Raw genomic sequence first — 16419 nt, forward strand, 5'->3', positions numbered from 1 at the left:
GGATAATTAGGAGGAAGCCCCGACCCCAAAACTTGGCATGCTGACTGTAGTTTGTCAAAGCCCTGGGTTCAATCTTCAGCACTGTATAAAGCAGGTGTGGTGGTGTATGCCTGTTACCTCAGCACTCTTGAAGTGGAAAGATCACAAGTTCAAGGCCAGCCTGAGCTACACTAGACCCTGTCTCAAATAAAATAAGAAACACTATTTTGAGAATCTGGTATAGTCTAGGTTTGGAAGTCTGTCTGTTAGATTCACCAATTCAAGTCTGTCTAGGGTGCCCTAGTGCTTGGTGGACCAAGTGGAGCCTGAAGAAAGCCTTCTATAGCTTAATGAGTACTGGATAATTTCTGCCAATCACTCCATCCCTTCCTGGAGGTACAAGTCTACACTCTATGAGAGTCTGGTCATTTTACAGGGGTTTAGTTGCTAAGAATGTGGAAACTGTCTCAAAGGTCACCCAGAGCCTGGGAGACTTGAATAAAGACAACCTACCTATGAAAAAGGAAACTCAGCTCATAGTGATCTCAGAGATCACCTGAAGGAGCAGATCCTCCAGTGCTGCCATCCAGTGAACTTCCTTAAGCCCCAGAGCCCCTCCACAGAACTAGAGCTCCAGGAAGCACTGTGCATGCAGTTCATGCATTCACCACGTGGGGGCACAGGCATTCATTTCTGCCCTTCCAGCTCCATTAGAGCGGGTTTTCAAGCCATTAATCTGATATCAGCACACAACCAAATTCTGCTACTCAAAACCATTAGTGTTTATTGATCACTACTGCTGCCAGACACTGACAGCTTTAGCCAGCCTTGGGAAAACATCTGTACATCTTTGCAAATATGTGCAAAAAAGATGCAGATTTCAAGTCACACGCCCAAATTCACAGAACTACTATGGTACCAAGGCATAAAACCTGTCTATTGGATTCCAGAATTCCATTCCCATAGAGTAAGAACCTTACTATCTGGGGAGCCCATGCACAGCCTGAATTGAACAATCCTTATGAGTGTTTCCTAACTAATATCTCAAGCATTCCCTCAACAAATGTTACTTCCTAGATCCACTCTCCAGGCCACAGAGTGGTCTTTATTTACATAGGCAGTGTCAGTGCCAGAAAGGTACATCTTTGGTCCTGTGCCAGATTTCTCATAATCTACACTTCAGCGTTTCTGAGTGACTCATATACATATCAGGGTTTACAGAGTGTGGCTTTAAGTCTGTAACACCGAGACATAGATGTTCCATTTAAAGGCTGGATTTAGGTATTGTTTTCTCACAGCTATTGAGGCAGTCTGGGTAAAAAAAAAACTTTCCACAGTGACTTGCACATGGTGTGTGCTCAGTAAACTGTACTTGTGACTATAAGTGACAGCAGCTAACTGTGAACCGTTCATTTTCTCAGTTGCACAGTCCCTTGGGTTCAGAAGACACCTCTTAGGTGCATAGCTCTGATTCCACCAGATAAGGCAAGGCTTATCTCTAGGATACGGCTTCTGCCCAGCACAGCTGGTCTGCAGTAGGGATGTGTGTGTGTGTGTGTGTTTGTGTGTGTGTAGGCTGCACAAGAGCACACTGTATCCTGTAGAAGATGTGAGTCTCCTAAGATACCAGCTATAGAAAGTGGGAAAGCATGCTCTGGTGCTTGTATATACAAGAAATAGGGACCCCCTCCTGCAACTGTTGTACCTTCAAGCTCACCCTCCACCTTGAGGGGAACTTTGTACCTCTCAGACACCAGAGGCCTTCTCTCCTTACTTCCTGTTCTTGCCCTATAGCCAGCAATAGGGTAGAAGGCTAGCGGAACTGCTCCTTGAAGCAGGGCTGTCTCCCCGTGCTGGCCAAGTCCAGAGACTAATACCTTAGCCACTTCTGAAGGCCTCCTCAGAGTTCACCAAAGGTCCCTTGACATCCTATAAAGTGGTGGCTCCAACCCTTCTTGGAGTCTTATCTTTGAATAGCCTGCTGCTACCTTTAATCTTCCAAGTAAAAACTTCAATACACAACTTTTTAAAAATGTATAGTAGAAATTCAAAGACTATTAAAATAATGTAAAGCAAAAGTAAATAAATCTCCCTCTTTAAAAGTGCTACAGGCCAGGTGTGCTAGTTGTGTTTAAAATCCCAGTGCTAAAGAAACTAAGTTTGGAGGTTCACCCAGGAGTTCAGGGCTAGCCAAGCTTTGTCTCAAAAAATACAAAACCTCCAAAAAAAAAAAAAAAAAAAAAAAAAAAAACCTTTGCGAAGGGTGTGGAGAAACTGAAATGTCCGTCTTGGCCTGAGCCACTCAAGATCATTGGATTCTGAGAACTTGCCTATTCTCGGCACCAGTCCACTCTTTCCCAGACTCTTATTGGCAAGCCTGGGAGAGGTAAGGGGGAGACTTGGGATGCGTGGGGGGTGGGGGTAGGGGTGGGATAGGTCAGAAGTATAGTCACTCTGGAGGGTAGGTGGGCTGGGGGGTTGGAAGAGAGGATGGGGGCGGGGAGACAGACAGAGACAGAGAGAGACCCCGGAAGGAGACCTCAACAACCCTCCCACCTGACGAAGGAGCCCGCGTAGAGACGCCTCCATCACCCATCCCGAAGTGAACCCCACCTCCAGCGCCACCAGGAGAGAAACCTGCAGCTCCCCCTCTGGGTGCACCCCACCTCCTGTACCCCCAGGGAAAAGCATGTAGTTCCTCCATCTCAAAAGTCTCCTCAACTCCAGCCGCCTCCAAGAGAGGGAGCCCGAAGCTCCCTACCCCCTCCAAGACCAGCTCGGCCCGGGGAGGAGCCCTTGAGTCCCGGAAGTAGCTTCCGGTCCACTCCGGGGAGGAGCCCGTGGGATCCCAGCCACCCATTCACAGTGCCCGCGCGCTCCAGCCGGCTAAAAGCGCCCTCCCCGCCCTGGTCTGGAAGGCACAGGTGGATTGAGATCCTGCTGCGGCCACTTGGGACCGGTCCTGGAGTGTACGCTTCCCAGGACCCGCCTGGGCCGGCGTCAGCCTCCTCCCTACCCTCTGTAGACCACACACGTAGTCAACACTTGTTTTCACAGAAAAATTAAGCAGTGTCTCTTCCGGACACGCGCAGCCTGGTCGTAAGTTTGTTTTCGTTGATCACGTTGCCTTCCGACTCCCCAGGCCCTCGTGACCCTCAAGTGTTCCCTCCGCCTTCAGTCACACAAGAGTCAGGAAAGCAGTGGATAAAGACTCTCCCTGGCTCCTGAAGAAAAGGGACCACGTCCTGCGCAGCCTGGCCACCTCGCCCTAGCGACGAAGCCTAAGGTTCTCATCAGCTCATCCCATTCCTTTCCTGTCCATCAAACCATACCCAGGGGTGGAGAATTTGTTTTGAGACAGGGCCTCTATGTAGCCCGGGCTCTCTCTGTAGATCAGGCTGGCCTTGAACTCTCTGAGTGACCCCTGCCTCTGCCTCCAGAGTGCTAGGATTAAAGGCTTGCCGGGAGAGATTTAGAGAGATTTAAGATTACGCTGCATTGTACTGGCGGCCTTTTCCAGAACTTTCTCTGACGGTAGCCAGGAAGACTCTGAACTTAGAGGTAGTTAGGGTACAGGTGCCTGGCAAGCTGCCTTCCAGCCCAGCAGTTCTCCCTGAAGGCCTGAGTAGGTGAACTGTTGCCACATTTCCAAGAGCTTGTATGGAAATCCAGGCGGGGATGAATTTAGTTAATTATTGTTGAGGCCTTAGCCCAGTTGGTACAGAGATTGCCTAGCTTGCCAGATGCCCTGGGTTTGAGCATAAACCAAGAGTCGTGACGTGCTGGAATGACAGTACTCTGGAGGTGGCTACCATTCATCCACAGTGGCCTATAGGCCAAAGCCTGTCTCAAGACAGAAAGAAAAATCGCATTATTGAATGTGTCATTTATGAAGCTATGAGAATTAGCCGGATGTCTGAAGCATCCGGATTCTTTGATTAAAGTATAAATTTCAAATGTCTTAGTAGGGAGGGAGTTGTATGTGGCTCACACTTGGGAGACTCAGGCAGGAGGATTGTTCAGAGAGTTCAAGACCAACCTGGGCTACAGAGTGAGGCTTAACAAGAGCCATCCTGGCTTTTGGAAACACTGCAACAGTAACTACCAGCTGTATGCCTTTGTTAATTTTCACCTCAGTATATGAGCCTGGTGCTAGTGAGTGGCAGGTGAGGTTAGGGAGAGCGTTGAGTGGGGGATGGGGGAATGACTCCTGCTCAGTAAAGTCTGGGTGTAGGCTACCCAGGCTGTCTCATCCTGGTGGCTCTTGGTGACTTTGGATGGTTGAGGCCAGGGAGGGGGAGGGGTGACGTGTAGACCTGCCTGGCCTTTACTGTGGTTTTTCAGCCGCCAGGCATATTATCAGGAGTTAAGCTGGTTGGCAGCTGCCCTGCCTGGCTGGTGTCTTCTTGTCATGGTTCTGAGTTGTGCCAGCGTTGTGGTCACAGATAGAGAACCATTTCTAGAGATGTCACAACTAGTGCAGATCTCCTTTATCTGAGGTGGTCCCGAGTGAGCCAGATCCAAGTATGGATCGGTCAGAAGAAGGTTGGGATGAGAGTTTGAGGATAGCTAGGACTACACAGTTCCAGCTCGCTTAGCGCTACATAGCAAGAGTCTGCCTTAAGAACCAACTAAACAAGGACAGAGCGACAGAGTAGACAGGACCTGTTACATGACACCTAGCACACTATAGTGATTAGTATTTGCTGTATGGATAAGGGTGAGGCTCCAAGAAGAGAAACCATTGCTGAGAAGCTGGCTCTTCCCCTGCTCTAGCTCAGTCTTCTCTGAGATCTGATTCCTGCCTACCCCCAACCCCAGTTCAGCTCTGGTTTTGGCATCTATATTCTCAAAGTGGGTGGCCCAGATTTGCTCCTTGGGGTGCCACACTGGTGAACATACATTGCCGGGCTAAGAGAGGGCCAGGCTAAGTCAGAGGTCTCCTTTGTAGCTTTCTGCCTGCAGAGATGCCAGAAGGGCCATCTGTGAGGAAGTTTCACCATCTTGTCTCCCCCTTTGTGGGCCAGAAGGTGATCAAGACAGGGGGCAGCAGTAAGAAGCTACACCCTGTCACCTTTCAGTCTCTGTGGCTCCAGGATGCTCAGGTGAGTTTTGCTTTCCTAGGTCTCACACAGCTGTGCTGGTTCACACCACTTCCCCTGGAGACCATAGCCTTGAAGATGTCTAGTGATATCCTTTCTTTAAGCATTGGACAGCCATGCTAGGACTGCATGTGGCTCTGCTCTCAGTGTGACGAATCTTGTCACAATGGACTGGGGGCTGTGAAGAACGTATGAAAGGGTCGGACCTGACGACCCCACACAGGATTAGGAGAACTTCTCCCATTGACATATATGCACCTCTGATGCCTTGCCACAGGCTCCCATGGGCCAGCCGTGAAGTAAAGAGTGAGCACGATCAAGGCCCTGAATTCAGACCTTGTCCCAAATGGGAGTCAGAATTCCTTCAAAGCACTCAGGGACTCTCTGTGGACTCACTCTGCCGTCTCTCTGGCCTTTGCACCCAGCCCCAAGTTCTTCTTTATTGAGGACCACTCTGCCCAGCTTGGGGGCCACAGTGTCCCAGCCCGAGTTGCTGCTCTGGTCAAGAGAGAGAGTAGGGGGTGGAGGGGCAAGAGACGGGAAGAATGGAAACAAGACAGGGTGTGTGACCAGATTTCTCGTTTATTGTCTCCTCTTATTGTCTCCTTAAGTCTCCTTTACTGTCCCTTCTTATTGTCTCTCATTGTCTCCTTCTATTGCAAGGAAATCTTGGGTATTTATAAGCACAAACAGGGGAACACAGCTGAAGACACTTTACCACATGCACCATGCAGCTGGGGTTACTGAACAGCAAAACAAGTTATGTGGGATAAACAAGATGTTTATCAGAGTGTGCTCAGCTGTAGTAGGCTGTTGAAAACCAAGTCTCTTGTCAGGGTATATGGCTCGAGATGGCTGCAAAGTTGGCCTCTTTCTGCTAAAAGCCGGCTCCCAACACTTCTTTGCTCGCACTAGTTGCCTGTAGCTCAGTTAGTCCTTACTCTGGGTGTGCCTACTTTTCCCCTGCTTGGGCACATCTTTCCTCTTTTCTTCAGCTCTGCTACCACTCCTGTCTCTTCAGGTTACTATGGTAACTTTAGTCTCTCTTCAGATTCTCCTAGGTCATCCTGTCCTGCCTGCTTTACACTGGCTGGTCCTCTGTACTTCTGAGATACCCTCTACTTCCTCCTTTTGCATCCTTAATGCCAAGCCTGTCCTTCCTGTTGAGTGGGGAGACAGGATCAGGACAAGGCTGTATCCGGGTCAGTCCTGTATTCCTGCTTAGCTATGAGGATCTGCATGGAGGAGGTGTGGGATGGATTTTGTACAGTGACATGTGGTTGCTGCTGATGCTGCTTAGCTGTGTATTCTGAAGCAAGTTCTCATTTTCTTAGCTCTAATGTCTTCAACTGTAGATGGGTGTAGTAAAACACTTTGTGGTGGTTTAATTTAGAATGATCCCCAAAGGCTCATATATTTGAATGCTTGGTCATTGGAGAGTAGAACTGTTGGGAATGATTAGGAGGTGTGACCTTATTGGAGAAGATAGGATCTTATTGATCCACTGAGAGTGGGCTTTGGGGTTTTAAAAGCCCAGGCCGGGCCCAGTTTCCTCCTCTGCCTGCTGCCTATGAATCAGGATATAAAGCTGATGGTAAAAGTCATTTATTTGCCTGAAGTAATTGTTGTCTCTGAGGCTTATTGCCTCAGTGTGATAACTTAGTCCTAGCCCTGGAAGCTTCTAACCTTCATGCACTCTCATCTAGGCCTAGAATGTTTTCAGCCTCTGAGACTTGCTACCGAATACGCTCACCCCTTCCTAGTTCTTTCTGATCTCTGGCTGGCTGATTCAACTCAGCTGTTTTGGCTTAAATTCCTCTCCAAGCTGACAGCTGACTGATTCAATCTAGCTTCTCTCGGCTTCTGCTTGGCCTCATACTAACTTTGGCAATATATTCTCATCTTCTGGCTCATTCTCATTCTCTGGTTCTTTGTGCCTTCCTCTCGGTCTAGCTTGTTATCTCTCTGCATCCTGTCTCTGTACAGCTGTCCCTGTAAAGGAGCCTCCTTTTCTTTTCTCCTTTTTCTCTCTCTGTGCTCTCTTAAATAGCATCCCTTTCTTCTCTCTTCTCGTGAGAGTTGGGCATATCCTATTCTGTCAAATCTTTCTCTGATTCATCACTTTGTCTGCCACTCAATTAGACATCACTTTCAAATACGGTGCTTCTTTCTACAAACTAACTTTACCTTCATTGTTTGGGATTAAAGATGTACTAAGGGCCTGTCTGTATTCCAGCCAGAGGGATTAAAGGTGTGTGCTAAGGGCTGAGCCACACCACAACTAGAAGCAGGTTTTTTTTTTTTTTTTTCAGTAAATAATATCATCTCAGAGTCACAGTGTGATCACATATCCTGCAACAGCTATCACATGCTGTTCTAGCACCATGCCTCTTTGCTTCTTGTCATGATGATAATGGACTAATCCTCTGAAACTGTAAGCAAGTTTCCAATTAAATACCGTTTTTCTAAGACTTGCCTTGGTCCCAATGTCTCTTCACAACAACAGAGCAAGGACTAAGACACACTTATTTGATCAAACTCTTGTAGAAATAGACTTTATACCTGACACTAAATATGTACCTGATAATTGCTAGTTCTCTCTTTCCACTGTACACATGCACGTGTGCACACATACTAATAACCTAAAAAATCATTCTTTGAGTGGAAGATGGTTTATAATCCTTCACCTATACTTCATCTTTGGAAACTGAGATGTCTACTCCTAAACTGTCTACGTTTAGGAGTCCAAGCTTTCCAAACTTCAGGCTGGTGGCCTCTTTGTAGAGACTGTCCTGAATGGTTTGAGTCCCGTGGTTTTGATGTTCCAGCACTTACTTTGATAGTTGTCACAGAGCTGGCACTTATATATCACTGAATAGATTTGGGAACAGATGAATTTGTGGGCCTAGAAAAACGTGTCATGAAGTAACTAAAAGGACGACCCTTCATATAATCTTTGGGTTCCTGAAATCTTTGGGAACATCTCTCCTAGGTTGCTCTGGGCAGCCTTGCTGTCTGGCACAGACCTATGATCACTAATCTGTCTCCTGCAGCTTCTTTCAGGCATTTGCAAAGCCATGCACCTGCAGGTCACACCTCTGACAAAAGGGCAAAGGACACAGAGAAATCCTCTGTGCTGGGGAAGCTATGGGAGAGAGGAAGGAACAGACTGTTGGCAGCTAGCTGTTTGTGAAGCATTGACTCCTGTGAGGTCTCTAAGGGTCAATGTATGTTCTGTTTGTTTGTTTTTGTTTTTCCCAGGTGCATGGAAAAAAATTATTCCTTCAGTTTGATCCAGATGAGGAGATGGGGCCACTCGGCAGCAGCCCACAGCCTGAACAAGGAATGTGGCAGAAAGAGGCTGTGGACCCAGAGCTCACCTTGGTTCCCAATGCTCAGGAACCCTCTGCAGGCCCCTCTGGGTCTGGGGAGCCTGTTTCCAGTAGATCTGATGGCCCAGATGATCTTGGGGGAAAGAACCCTTTAGCAGGTGCCCAGAGGTGGCTGGAGGTCAGGTTTGGTTTGTTTGGCAGTATCTGGGTGAATGACTTCTCCAGAGCAAAGAAAGCTAACAAAAGAGGTGACTGGAGAGACCCAGTGCCCAGGTAATGGTGTGACGCGTACAGGGGTCCTAGTGGGGTCTACCATGTTTATGCAGCCCCCTCTGTGGCAAGGCATGGCTGAGGGTCACACTTGGGGATATGTAGGTCTTGCTAGGCAAAGAGGGTACACATTCACCCATAAGAACTGGACCTGTACCCAGATGATTGTATCTGCTTAGGTCCTGGAGAGAAGAGGATGATGTTTCCAGCCAAGGTGGCACTTGAGGATGAGCTGTCTTAGAAGAAAAGCATGTCTAGACTCTTTTGCTCTGAATTTAGGGTTACAGTTTTCCCAGTTATTTAATTTGTGAACATTGAGAAAAAATTAGTGCATAAAGCTCCGTGTGTGTGTCGTGTTGCTTCCTTAAAGCACAGCTCCCTGTTGCTCCTGGGAGAGCATGATTATTTTCATATTTGAATCAAGCTTTAATTAAATATTAACCAGCATGGACTCTGGTCAGGTTCACTTTGGGATCCCAGGGAGTCACCAGGAATGCACACTCTAATGGCTGGCTTTGCCCAATGGCTGGCTTCGGGCTGTTTGTATACATGCCAGCAATGAACATGATCTATTTTGTTATCATTGCATGAGTGTGTGCATCTCAGTTGTGCATGTGGAGATCAGAGGACAACTTTGGGGAGTTGATTCTCTTCTCTTACTGTGGATTATGGAGAATAAACTTAGGTTAAGGTTTCATGGCAAGCTTAGGATGCCTGAACAGCCTCATGCTGTAAGTTTTTAAGCTTTGGAATATTAAGTTTGATAATATGGGTTGTCAGGATTGTTTCCAGGCCAGTGTACATCCCTTGAGTGTGTTTGTAAAGCATTTTGGCACTTGGAGTTTTTAAGTTTTGTGTAGTCAGTGGTCACTTCTGACTTTCCCTTGTAGCAAAGAATTCCCCTTCTACTGAGTCACACAGTATTTATAAGTGTGATGGGTTCTTTTGTGGTACTGTGCAAGACCTCTGAGCCTCACCTTCAGTCCTTGAAAGAGAAATTTTTATTGCATTTATTTATCTATTTATGTACTTATAGTGTGTGTGTGTGTGTGCATGCGTGCACGTGTGCATGTGCACATGTGTGCAAATACCCTCCCATGCATTCATGAATATGCCGCAGGACATGTGTTGAGATCAGGGGACAACTTTCAGCAGTTGTTCTGGAGATCAAAGTCAAGTTGTCAGAGTTGATGGCAAGTACCTGTATCCTGAGTCATTGTGCCAGCTCTGACAATTAAAAACAAGAAGGATAGATTAAAAAAAAAAAAAAAAAAAAAAAAAAAAAAAAAACAAAAAAACAAGAAACATTACTGCATTATTCCTGACTAGCCTAAGCTAGTTTCAAATTCATACTTCTCCTGTCTCAGCATCTCTGCATGCTGGGATTATGGACATGTGCCCACCTCCTAGCTTCCTGAAGTTGTCTCTGCCCTTCCCAGGAGCACTAACTAGGTCAGACATGGACGCAGGTTCTGCAGCTTCCAGTGTAGAGGCAGCTCTGGTTGGATTGGCTATCCCTACAAAGAATCCCATTATTTCCTTACAGAAGTGTATGAGATATCCTTTCTTCTCTTAACATCCAAGAGTCTTCATCTTCTCCCTCACGAGCTCCCCCCAACTCCCAGCTCTGGTTCCACTAACCTCCTGGATTCAGACTTTCAGTTTTCCATCATCAACATGGATTGCTGCAGTGTGTTAGCAATGTATATTCATATTTTACGTCATACTTTTTGGCCCTGAGGTGTTTATGATTCTGACCATGGGACCTTAACTTCTCAGTTTGATCTAGTATAGAATCTTAATGTGAAGTTGACCTGATGACATATGTATATGTCTGTGTATAAATGTGACTTACATAGTGGTCATTGTACACACCTGTGACATGGTTCTCTAGCAGTAACTATATGGTGATGTACATTGATAGTTGTATGTGTGAGCTGATTATACTTATGAACTGACTCTACAGGGGACTGTTTATGAATGTATGAGTTGACCATACAGTGGTGGTTGTAACGTATGATCTCATTATGTGTGAGAACACCGTGTGTATGATCTCTTGTCTCCTCAGGCTGGTACTCCATTTTAGTGGTGGTGGTTTCCTGGCATTTTATAATTGCCAGATGTCATGGAGCCCTCGCCCAGTGATTGAGCCCTCCTGTGACATCTTGTCTGAAGAGTTCCATCGAGGACAAGCCTTGGAAGCTCTAAGCCAGGCTCGGCCTGTGTGCTACACACTCTTGGACCAGAGATACTTCTCAGGATTAGGTATGACTTGTGTGATGGGGAGGTGCCCCACAGAGTTGATTAATGGAAAGGTCACTCATCTGTAGGGCAGTCAAGACTTAAGGACCACTATCCCAGTTGTGCCAGCACTGTTGGTTTTAAGGTTGATTTAGCCCTTGAGTTTAGACTCAGGTTAATTTAGGAAGGTCCTCACTTCTTTCTCTGACATAACATTCACATGATAGTGTTTACTGCCCTAGAGGCAGCGGGACCTGGGAAAATGGACCTGTTAAATGAGGAAGATAACTTTATTCAAAGCATCACACAATTTATACTCTGAGGGCTAAGAGAATGGTCACTTGAGTAAAGCTCTCATGAGTTCAGTCTGTATACAATCACAGGGACAAGCCATATGTGGCAAAAACATGTTTTTCCATAAAGATATTGTATTAGGGCTCTCTAGAGTCACAGAACTTATCTCTGTATATTAAGGGGAATTTATTGTAATGACATACAGTCTGTTGTCCAACTAACCCAACAATGGGCAGCTGTGAATGAGAAGTCCAAGAATCTAGTAGTTGCAAAGTCCCATGTGGCTAGTTGTTTCATCTGGTCTTCTGTATAAGCTGGAATCCTGAAACAGTAGGTTCCAACAGATGTGCTTCCACAAAGAAGTGGAAGCAGGGGAAGACGAGTGATCTTCCTTCTTCCAGTGTCCTTGTGTAGGCCTCCAGCAGAAGGTTAAAGGTGTGTACCACCATGCCTGGATCTGGAACTTGCTTTGTCCCAGGCAGACCTTGAACCCAGAGATCTGCATTCCTTAGTCTCCTGGGATTAAAGGCGTACACTACCTTGTTACCTTGCCTGGGCCTAAGTTTTTCATGACTTCTATGCCTTAAGATCTCCATTTCAAGATCCAGGCAGACCTTGAACCCAGAGATCTGCATTCCTTAGTCTCCTGGGATTAAAGGCGTACACTACCTTGTTACCTTGCCTGGGCCTAAGTTTTTCATGACTTCTATGCCTTAAGATCTCCATGTCAAGATCCAGGTCAGAAACCTGTGTCTTCCAACCTCAGGATCTGGATCACAGGTGTGCCCTCCATTTCTGGATTATAGTAATTCCAGATGTAGTCAAGTTGACAACCAGGAATAGCCATCACAGATCTATAAACAAATAACAGCCAGTTGTATAAACAATGAAGTAAACTCACCCCAATCTGATATACCTGGGAAGAGCATGGAAACACATTCCAAGAATAATTCCATGTTTTTAAGAAACTGAAGTCACAAGACTCTTGTCTTGTTTTCTTGGAGTTTTTTCACAAGCACTCAGAATTCTACTTGAGCGATTCCATTCTTGGACCATGTTCTGACATGATAGGACTGTCATGAGCCTTCTGATGCGATATCAGTGTGGCCTCCTGGCAGGGATCGTGCTGTGTACCTGGCATCCTTCCTCTAAAGCCTGGTGACCTACAGAGCACATAGAAGGATCTGAATTAAGTCATGTTGGGAATGGTTGTCCTGAAGGCCATTAGACGAGAGGGAGGAGTGTGCCCTCTAATAGGTACTGCTCTTGGGCAGTGGAGCTCCTGATATCAAAGCAGAGTCAGGTATCAGGTCAGTTCCAGGCTCTTAGAAGCCAAAAAAAAAGAAGCAGGTCTCTGTTCTGGGGAACTTAGTAGTGAAACTGTGAGCATTTCCAGCTGAGACCAGGAATGCTGTAGTTCTTAGTACTGGAAGGGCCATTTTCTGCCCACAGGAGAGCAGTAAGGGCCACCACAACTGGCTGTTAAAGCAGTTGCTATTGGCATAGCTGCGCCCATATACAAAGTATGACTTGCCTGCCATGAATAATAGTTCATGCTGAGAAGGTGGGAAAGAGCCATGCTCTCATGGGAGAACCAGTGGAGTCTGTTTCTGTATCAGAAGGATGAACAAGGTTTCCAGAAGTGGCTTTTGGATGTGTACAGAGACCTGACTGCACAATATACTGGTGAGAGCCAGCGTGACTCACATGACTCCAGGGGCACAGTCTGGTCCTTATGCTGTTCCATGGGATAATCACTTGTTAGCTTTCCCTTTTTATTCAGATGAGGAAACTAAAGTAAAGGGCACCTTGCTGGTAAGCAGTGCAGCTGAGATGAGTTCAGGTAGGACTCGGCTGTAACTGCAAGTGAGATTATGAAACGCTTGAGGGAAAAAGTCAACTGTTCAGTCTGTCGCCCCCGTATGCCATTTAGCTTACTCTCCTCTCCTTAGAAAGGTCATTGCTCGGTAACCAGCAAGATGGACTCCGCTCATCGTCACTTGAGACACATTGTGAGCTAGTTTGGTGGCACTTGTCCCTAACTCAACACTTAGAAGACAAGGCAGGGGGATCAGGAGTTTAGCCTAGACTACATAGCAAGTTTGAGGCTATGTAGACAGTATTTCCTACCCTCATGTCTCTCTTTGTTTTCAGGGAACATTATAAAGAATGAAGCCTTGTACAGAGCAAGGATCCATCCCCTCACTCTCGGTTCATTCCTGAGTTCTTCCTCTCTGGAGGCCCTTGTGGATCATGTGGTGGAGTTCAGTAAGGACTGGCTTCAGGACAAATTCCAAGGCAAGGAACGGCACACACAGATCTACCAGAAGGAACGATGTCCTTCTGGTCACCAGGTCATGAAGGAGACATTTGGGCCTCCAGATGGGCTCCAGAGGCTCACCTGGTGGTGCCCTCAATGCCAGCCCCAGCTGCCATCCAAGGGGCCACAGAATCTACTGTCCTCCTAGAGCATGTGGCCTTTGCCATGGGACTTGTAACCTTAGAGATCCAGACACTGTCTGTCCCGAGAGAAGGGTATGGGCAGGGATAGTATTACAGATCACGGTAAGGTCAGGAGGGTCAGTATTGTTGACATTCATCCCATTGGATTCTGCCTCAGCCTCAGCTTTCATAGTGATAGATGTTTTTCCTTTCTAGTTAACTCTATATAATCTCACCATGCTGTCAAAATCTGGACAGTGGGCTGGGAGAGACTGCCTAGAGCAGCAGTGAGTCTGAAAAGAGAGTGACTGGGGGTGTGCAGCTTCTGGGGAGGGAACAGCTGGAGGAGACAGCTGGAGGGGAGATGGGGAGAGCTGGCAGGGTGAACAGCTGGGGATACTATATTCCCAGGCTGCGTTGCTAATGGTGTGCTGTGCTGTGTTTTGGGAACTGGTTGATTTTGAGTCCCTCCATTTTCTTCTTTCCCATGAAGGGGTCAGGGATGGGGGCAAAGCTTCAGGAAGGTACTGCTGGCCAGCCTACCTGGTTCCCTCCCAGTGGCTGGAGACTCCAGGGTGAACAGGAAGATATGCCCAGAGACTGAGAAAAGCCAGCTGGTGGTTGAACCCTTAAGTTGGGCATTTGTTGACTGTTGATGTTTGAAGAATTTGGGTGTGTCTGGGGATGTAAAGAAACAACCCTTTGGGTTGTTAGCAACAGCTTTATGCAACTGAAGCAGCAATAGAAAATAAAACGGTGTGATATTTTTTGTTGTCTTCATTAGGCAGAAGTGGTATTTTGTATGTTTGTTTTTTGTTTTTGTTTCTGTTTTGTTTGTGTGTAGTACCCCTGAGCTACTTCCAGCACTCACCCCTGGTGAAGGTGGCCTTGCAGGGTTGGCCTGATGAATGCACTTGGGGATGGGACAGGAAGGAAGTAAAACCTGCCCTTCTGCCTTGGAGAACTTGGCTTCTGTTGCCCTCCTCTGGCAGATGGTGTGATTTTTGAGAGACATTGAAAACAGGGGGTGATGGTTCACTGTTCCTGCTCTGAAATTCAACTCTTGACCATTGTCAGTAGTGATCGCGTGACACTCAAGGTGACCTGAGCAGCAGTGAGTGCTCATCCCTCACTGAGGGGTCATCCCACACTGAGGGGTCATCCCACACTGAGGGGTCATCCCACACTGAGGGGTCATCCCACACTGAGGGGTCATCCCACACTGAGGGCTCACCCTTCTTAAATGATTTTTTAAAATGTGGATGCATATTTTTGTCTGCATGCATGTCTCTGTATCATGTGTATGTAGTGCCTACAGATGTCAGATGACATCAGATTCCCCTTCGGATTGACTGGAGTTACATTTTGTGCGCTGTCATGTGAATGTTGAAAATCAAACCCTGGTCCTCTGGAAAAGAATCCAGTGCTCTTAACCCCTGAGCCATCTCTCCAATCCACTTTTAAAAATAGTCTTTTACTTTGATATCCGTCTGTCTATCTACCTATCTATCTAGTATGTGGACATGGGTGCCGTATCCTTGGAAGCCAGAAGAGATTGTTGGAATCTCCTGATTTATAGGCAGTTGTAATCTGCCCTGTGTGGGTGGTGGGAATTGTACTTGAGTCCTCTGGAAAAACATTAAGTTCCCTTTACCACTAAGCTGCATGTCTAGCTGTTGGCATACCCTTGTATGCTCACCCACACCAGCCTCCCACCTTTTAGGTCATATTCATAACTCATGGAAATGGACACTTAATCATTTAAAAATACAATTTTTATTATTTTTAGGGAGATTTTATTTTTGATGATGTGTGTGTCTTGTGTGGGGTTATCTGCACAATAGTGCAGGTGCCCAAGGTGGTCAGATCCCCTGAAGCTGGAGTCACAGGGTTTATGAGCCACCTAACTTGAGTTCTGGGAATCAAATTTGGGTCCCCTAGAAAAGCAGCGTGTACTCTTAATCAATAAGCCATTTCCTTAGTCCTGAGCACCTGTACTTAAATGTCCTTACCTGAAGTCTGGGGAGGTTATGGAATTTAAGACCATACCATTAAGCTGAATATGGTGGCACACATTTCAGCTACCCAGGAGGCTGGGGCCATAGGAGCTGGTGTTTTAGGCCAACCTAAACACTGTCTCAAAGGGAAAACAAACAGTGAACAAGGTTTAATGTCAGTGTCATCTGTAAGTCTGCCATAGCAAAACAAAAATAAAAAACCCCAAAACCTCAGCTCTCCCATCTGTGCCAGAGATGTCCTCAGTGTGCCCAGATGACTGATGGGAGATGGTCTCAGAGTGGTAGCAAAGGCCTCAGACATCAAGCTTTTGGGGGATTGGAGCTCTGATGATAAGCAGGTGACAGTTCCCTGCAAGACTGTATCCCTGCAGAGAAGCCTGGTGGACAGGCGCTGGTGCAGGATGCAAGCCTGGTATTGTGCCACCCAGTGCTTCTCCAGAGCCCGTGTCCCACCACATGTGTGGAACATCTCACCAACTTCATGATGGTGTATCCCAGCAATGTGAGTGTATGACTGTGCACTATGCATCAAGCATGCCTTTGAGATCATCTCACCTGCTTGCTGATGAGAACTCTCTGCAGGGTTTCACTGAGTGGACCCTCGGGACTGAGCATGCATTGGGCAAGTTCCACAGGAAGGTGGTAGGCTGTGGTGGGGTTCCACTGCACTCAGTGAATCAAGCCCTCTAACTGGGCTGGACCTGGGTGTCTGTGAGGCTGCCTTCTAGAATATTAAGACAA

The 16419-nt window shown here is 46.8% G+C and overlaps 1 protein-coding gene across 3 annotated transcripts; it reads left to right on the forward strand.

Moving 5' to 3' along the window:
- The first annotated feature begins 2809 nt into the window (after positions 1–2809).
- Positions 2810–15891, forward strand: Neil2 (nei like DNA glycosylase 2). 3 transcript variants are annotated; one of them, XM_034498423.2, is made up of 5 exons: positions 2810–3265; positions 4931–5084; positions 8343–8686; positions 10752–10948; positions 13373–15891. In XM_034498423.2, exons 2-5 carry the CDS (start codon positions 4947–4949, stop codon positions 13684–13686), a joined length of 993 nt encoding a protein of 330 aa, XP_034354314.1. In that variant the 5' UTR covers positions 2810–3265; positions 4931–4946; the 3' UTR covers positions 13687–15891. The 3 variants fall into 3 exon arrangements, with proteins under 3 accessions (XP_034354314.1, XP_076786983.1, XP_076786984.1); XM_076930868.1 differs by having other exon boundaries at positions 2810–3078; XM_076930869.1 differs by having other exon boundaries at positions 2810–3078; positions 4945–5084.
- Positions 15892–16419: the final 528 nt, after the last annotated feature.

Source organism: Arvicanthis niloticus, chromosome 3 (genome assembly GCF_011762505.2).
Source record: "Arvicanthis niloticus isolate mArvNil1 chromosome 3, mArvNil1.pat.X, whole genome shotgun sequence".
In the NCBI taxonomy this organism is placed as follows: Eukaryota; Metazoa; Chordata; class Mammalia; order Rodentia; family Muridae; genus Arvicanthis; species Arvicanthis niloticus.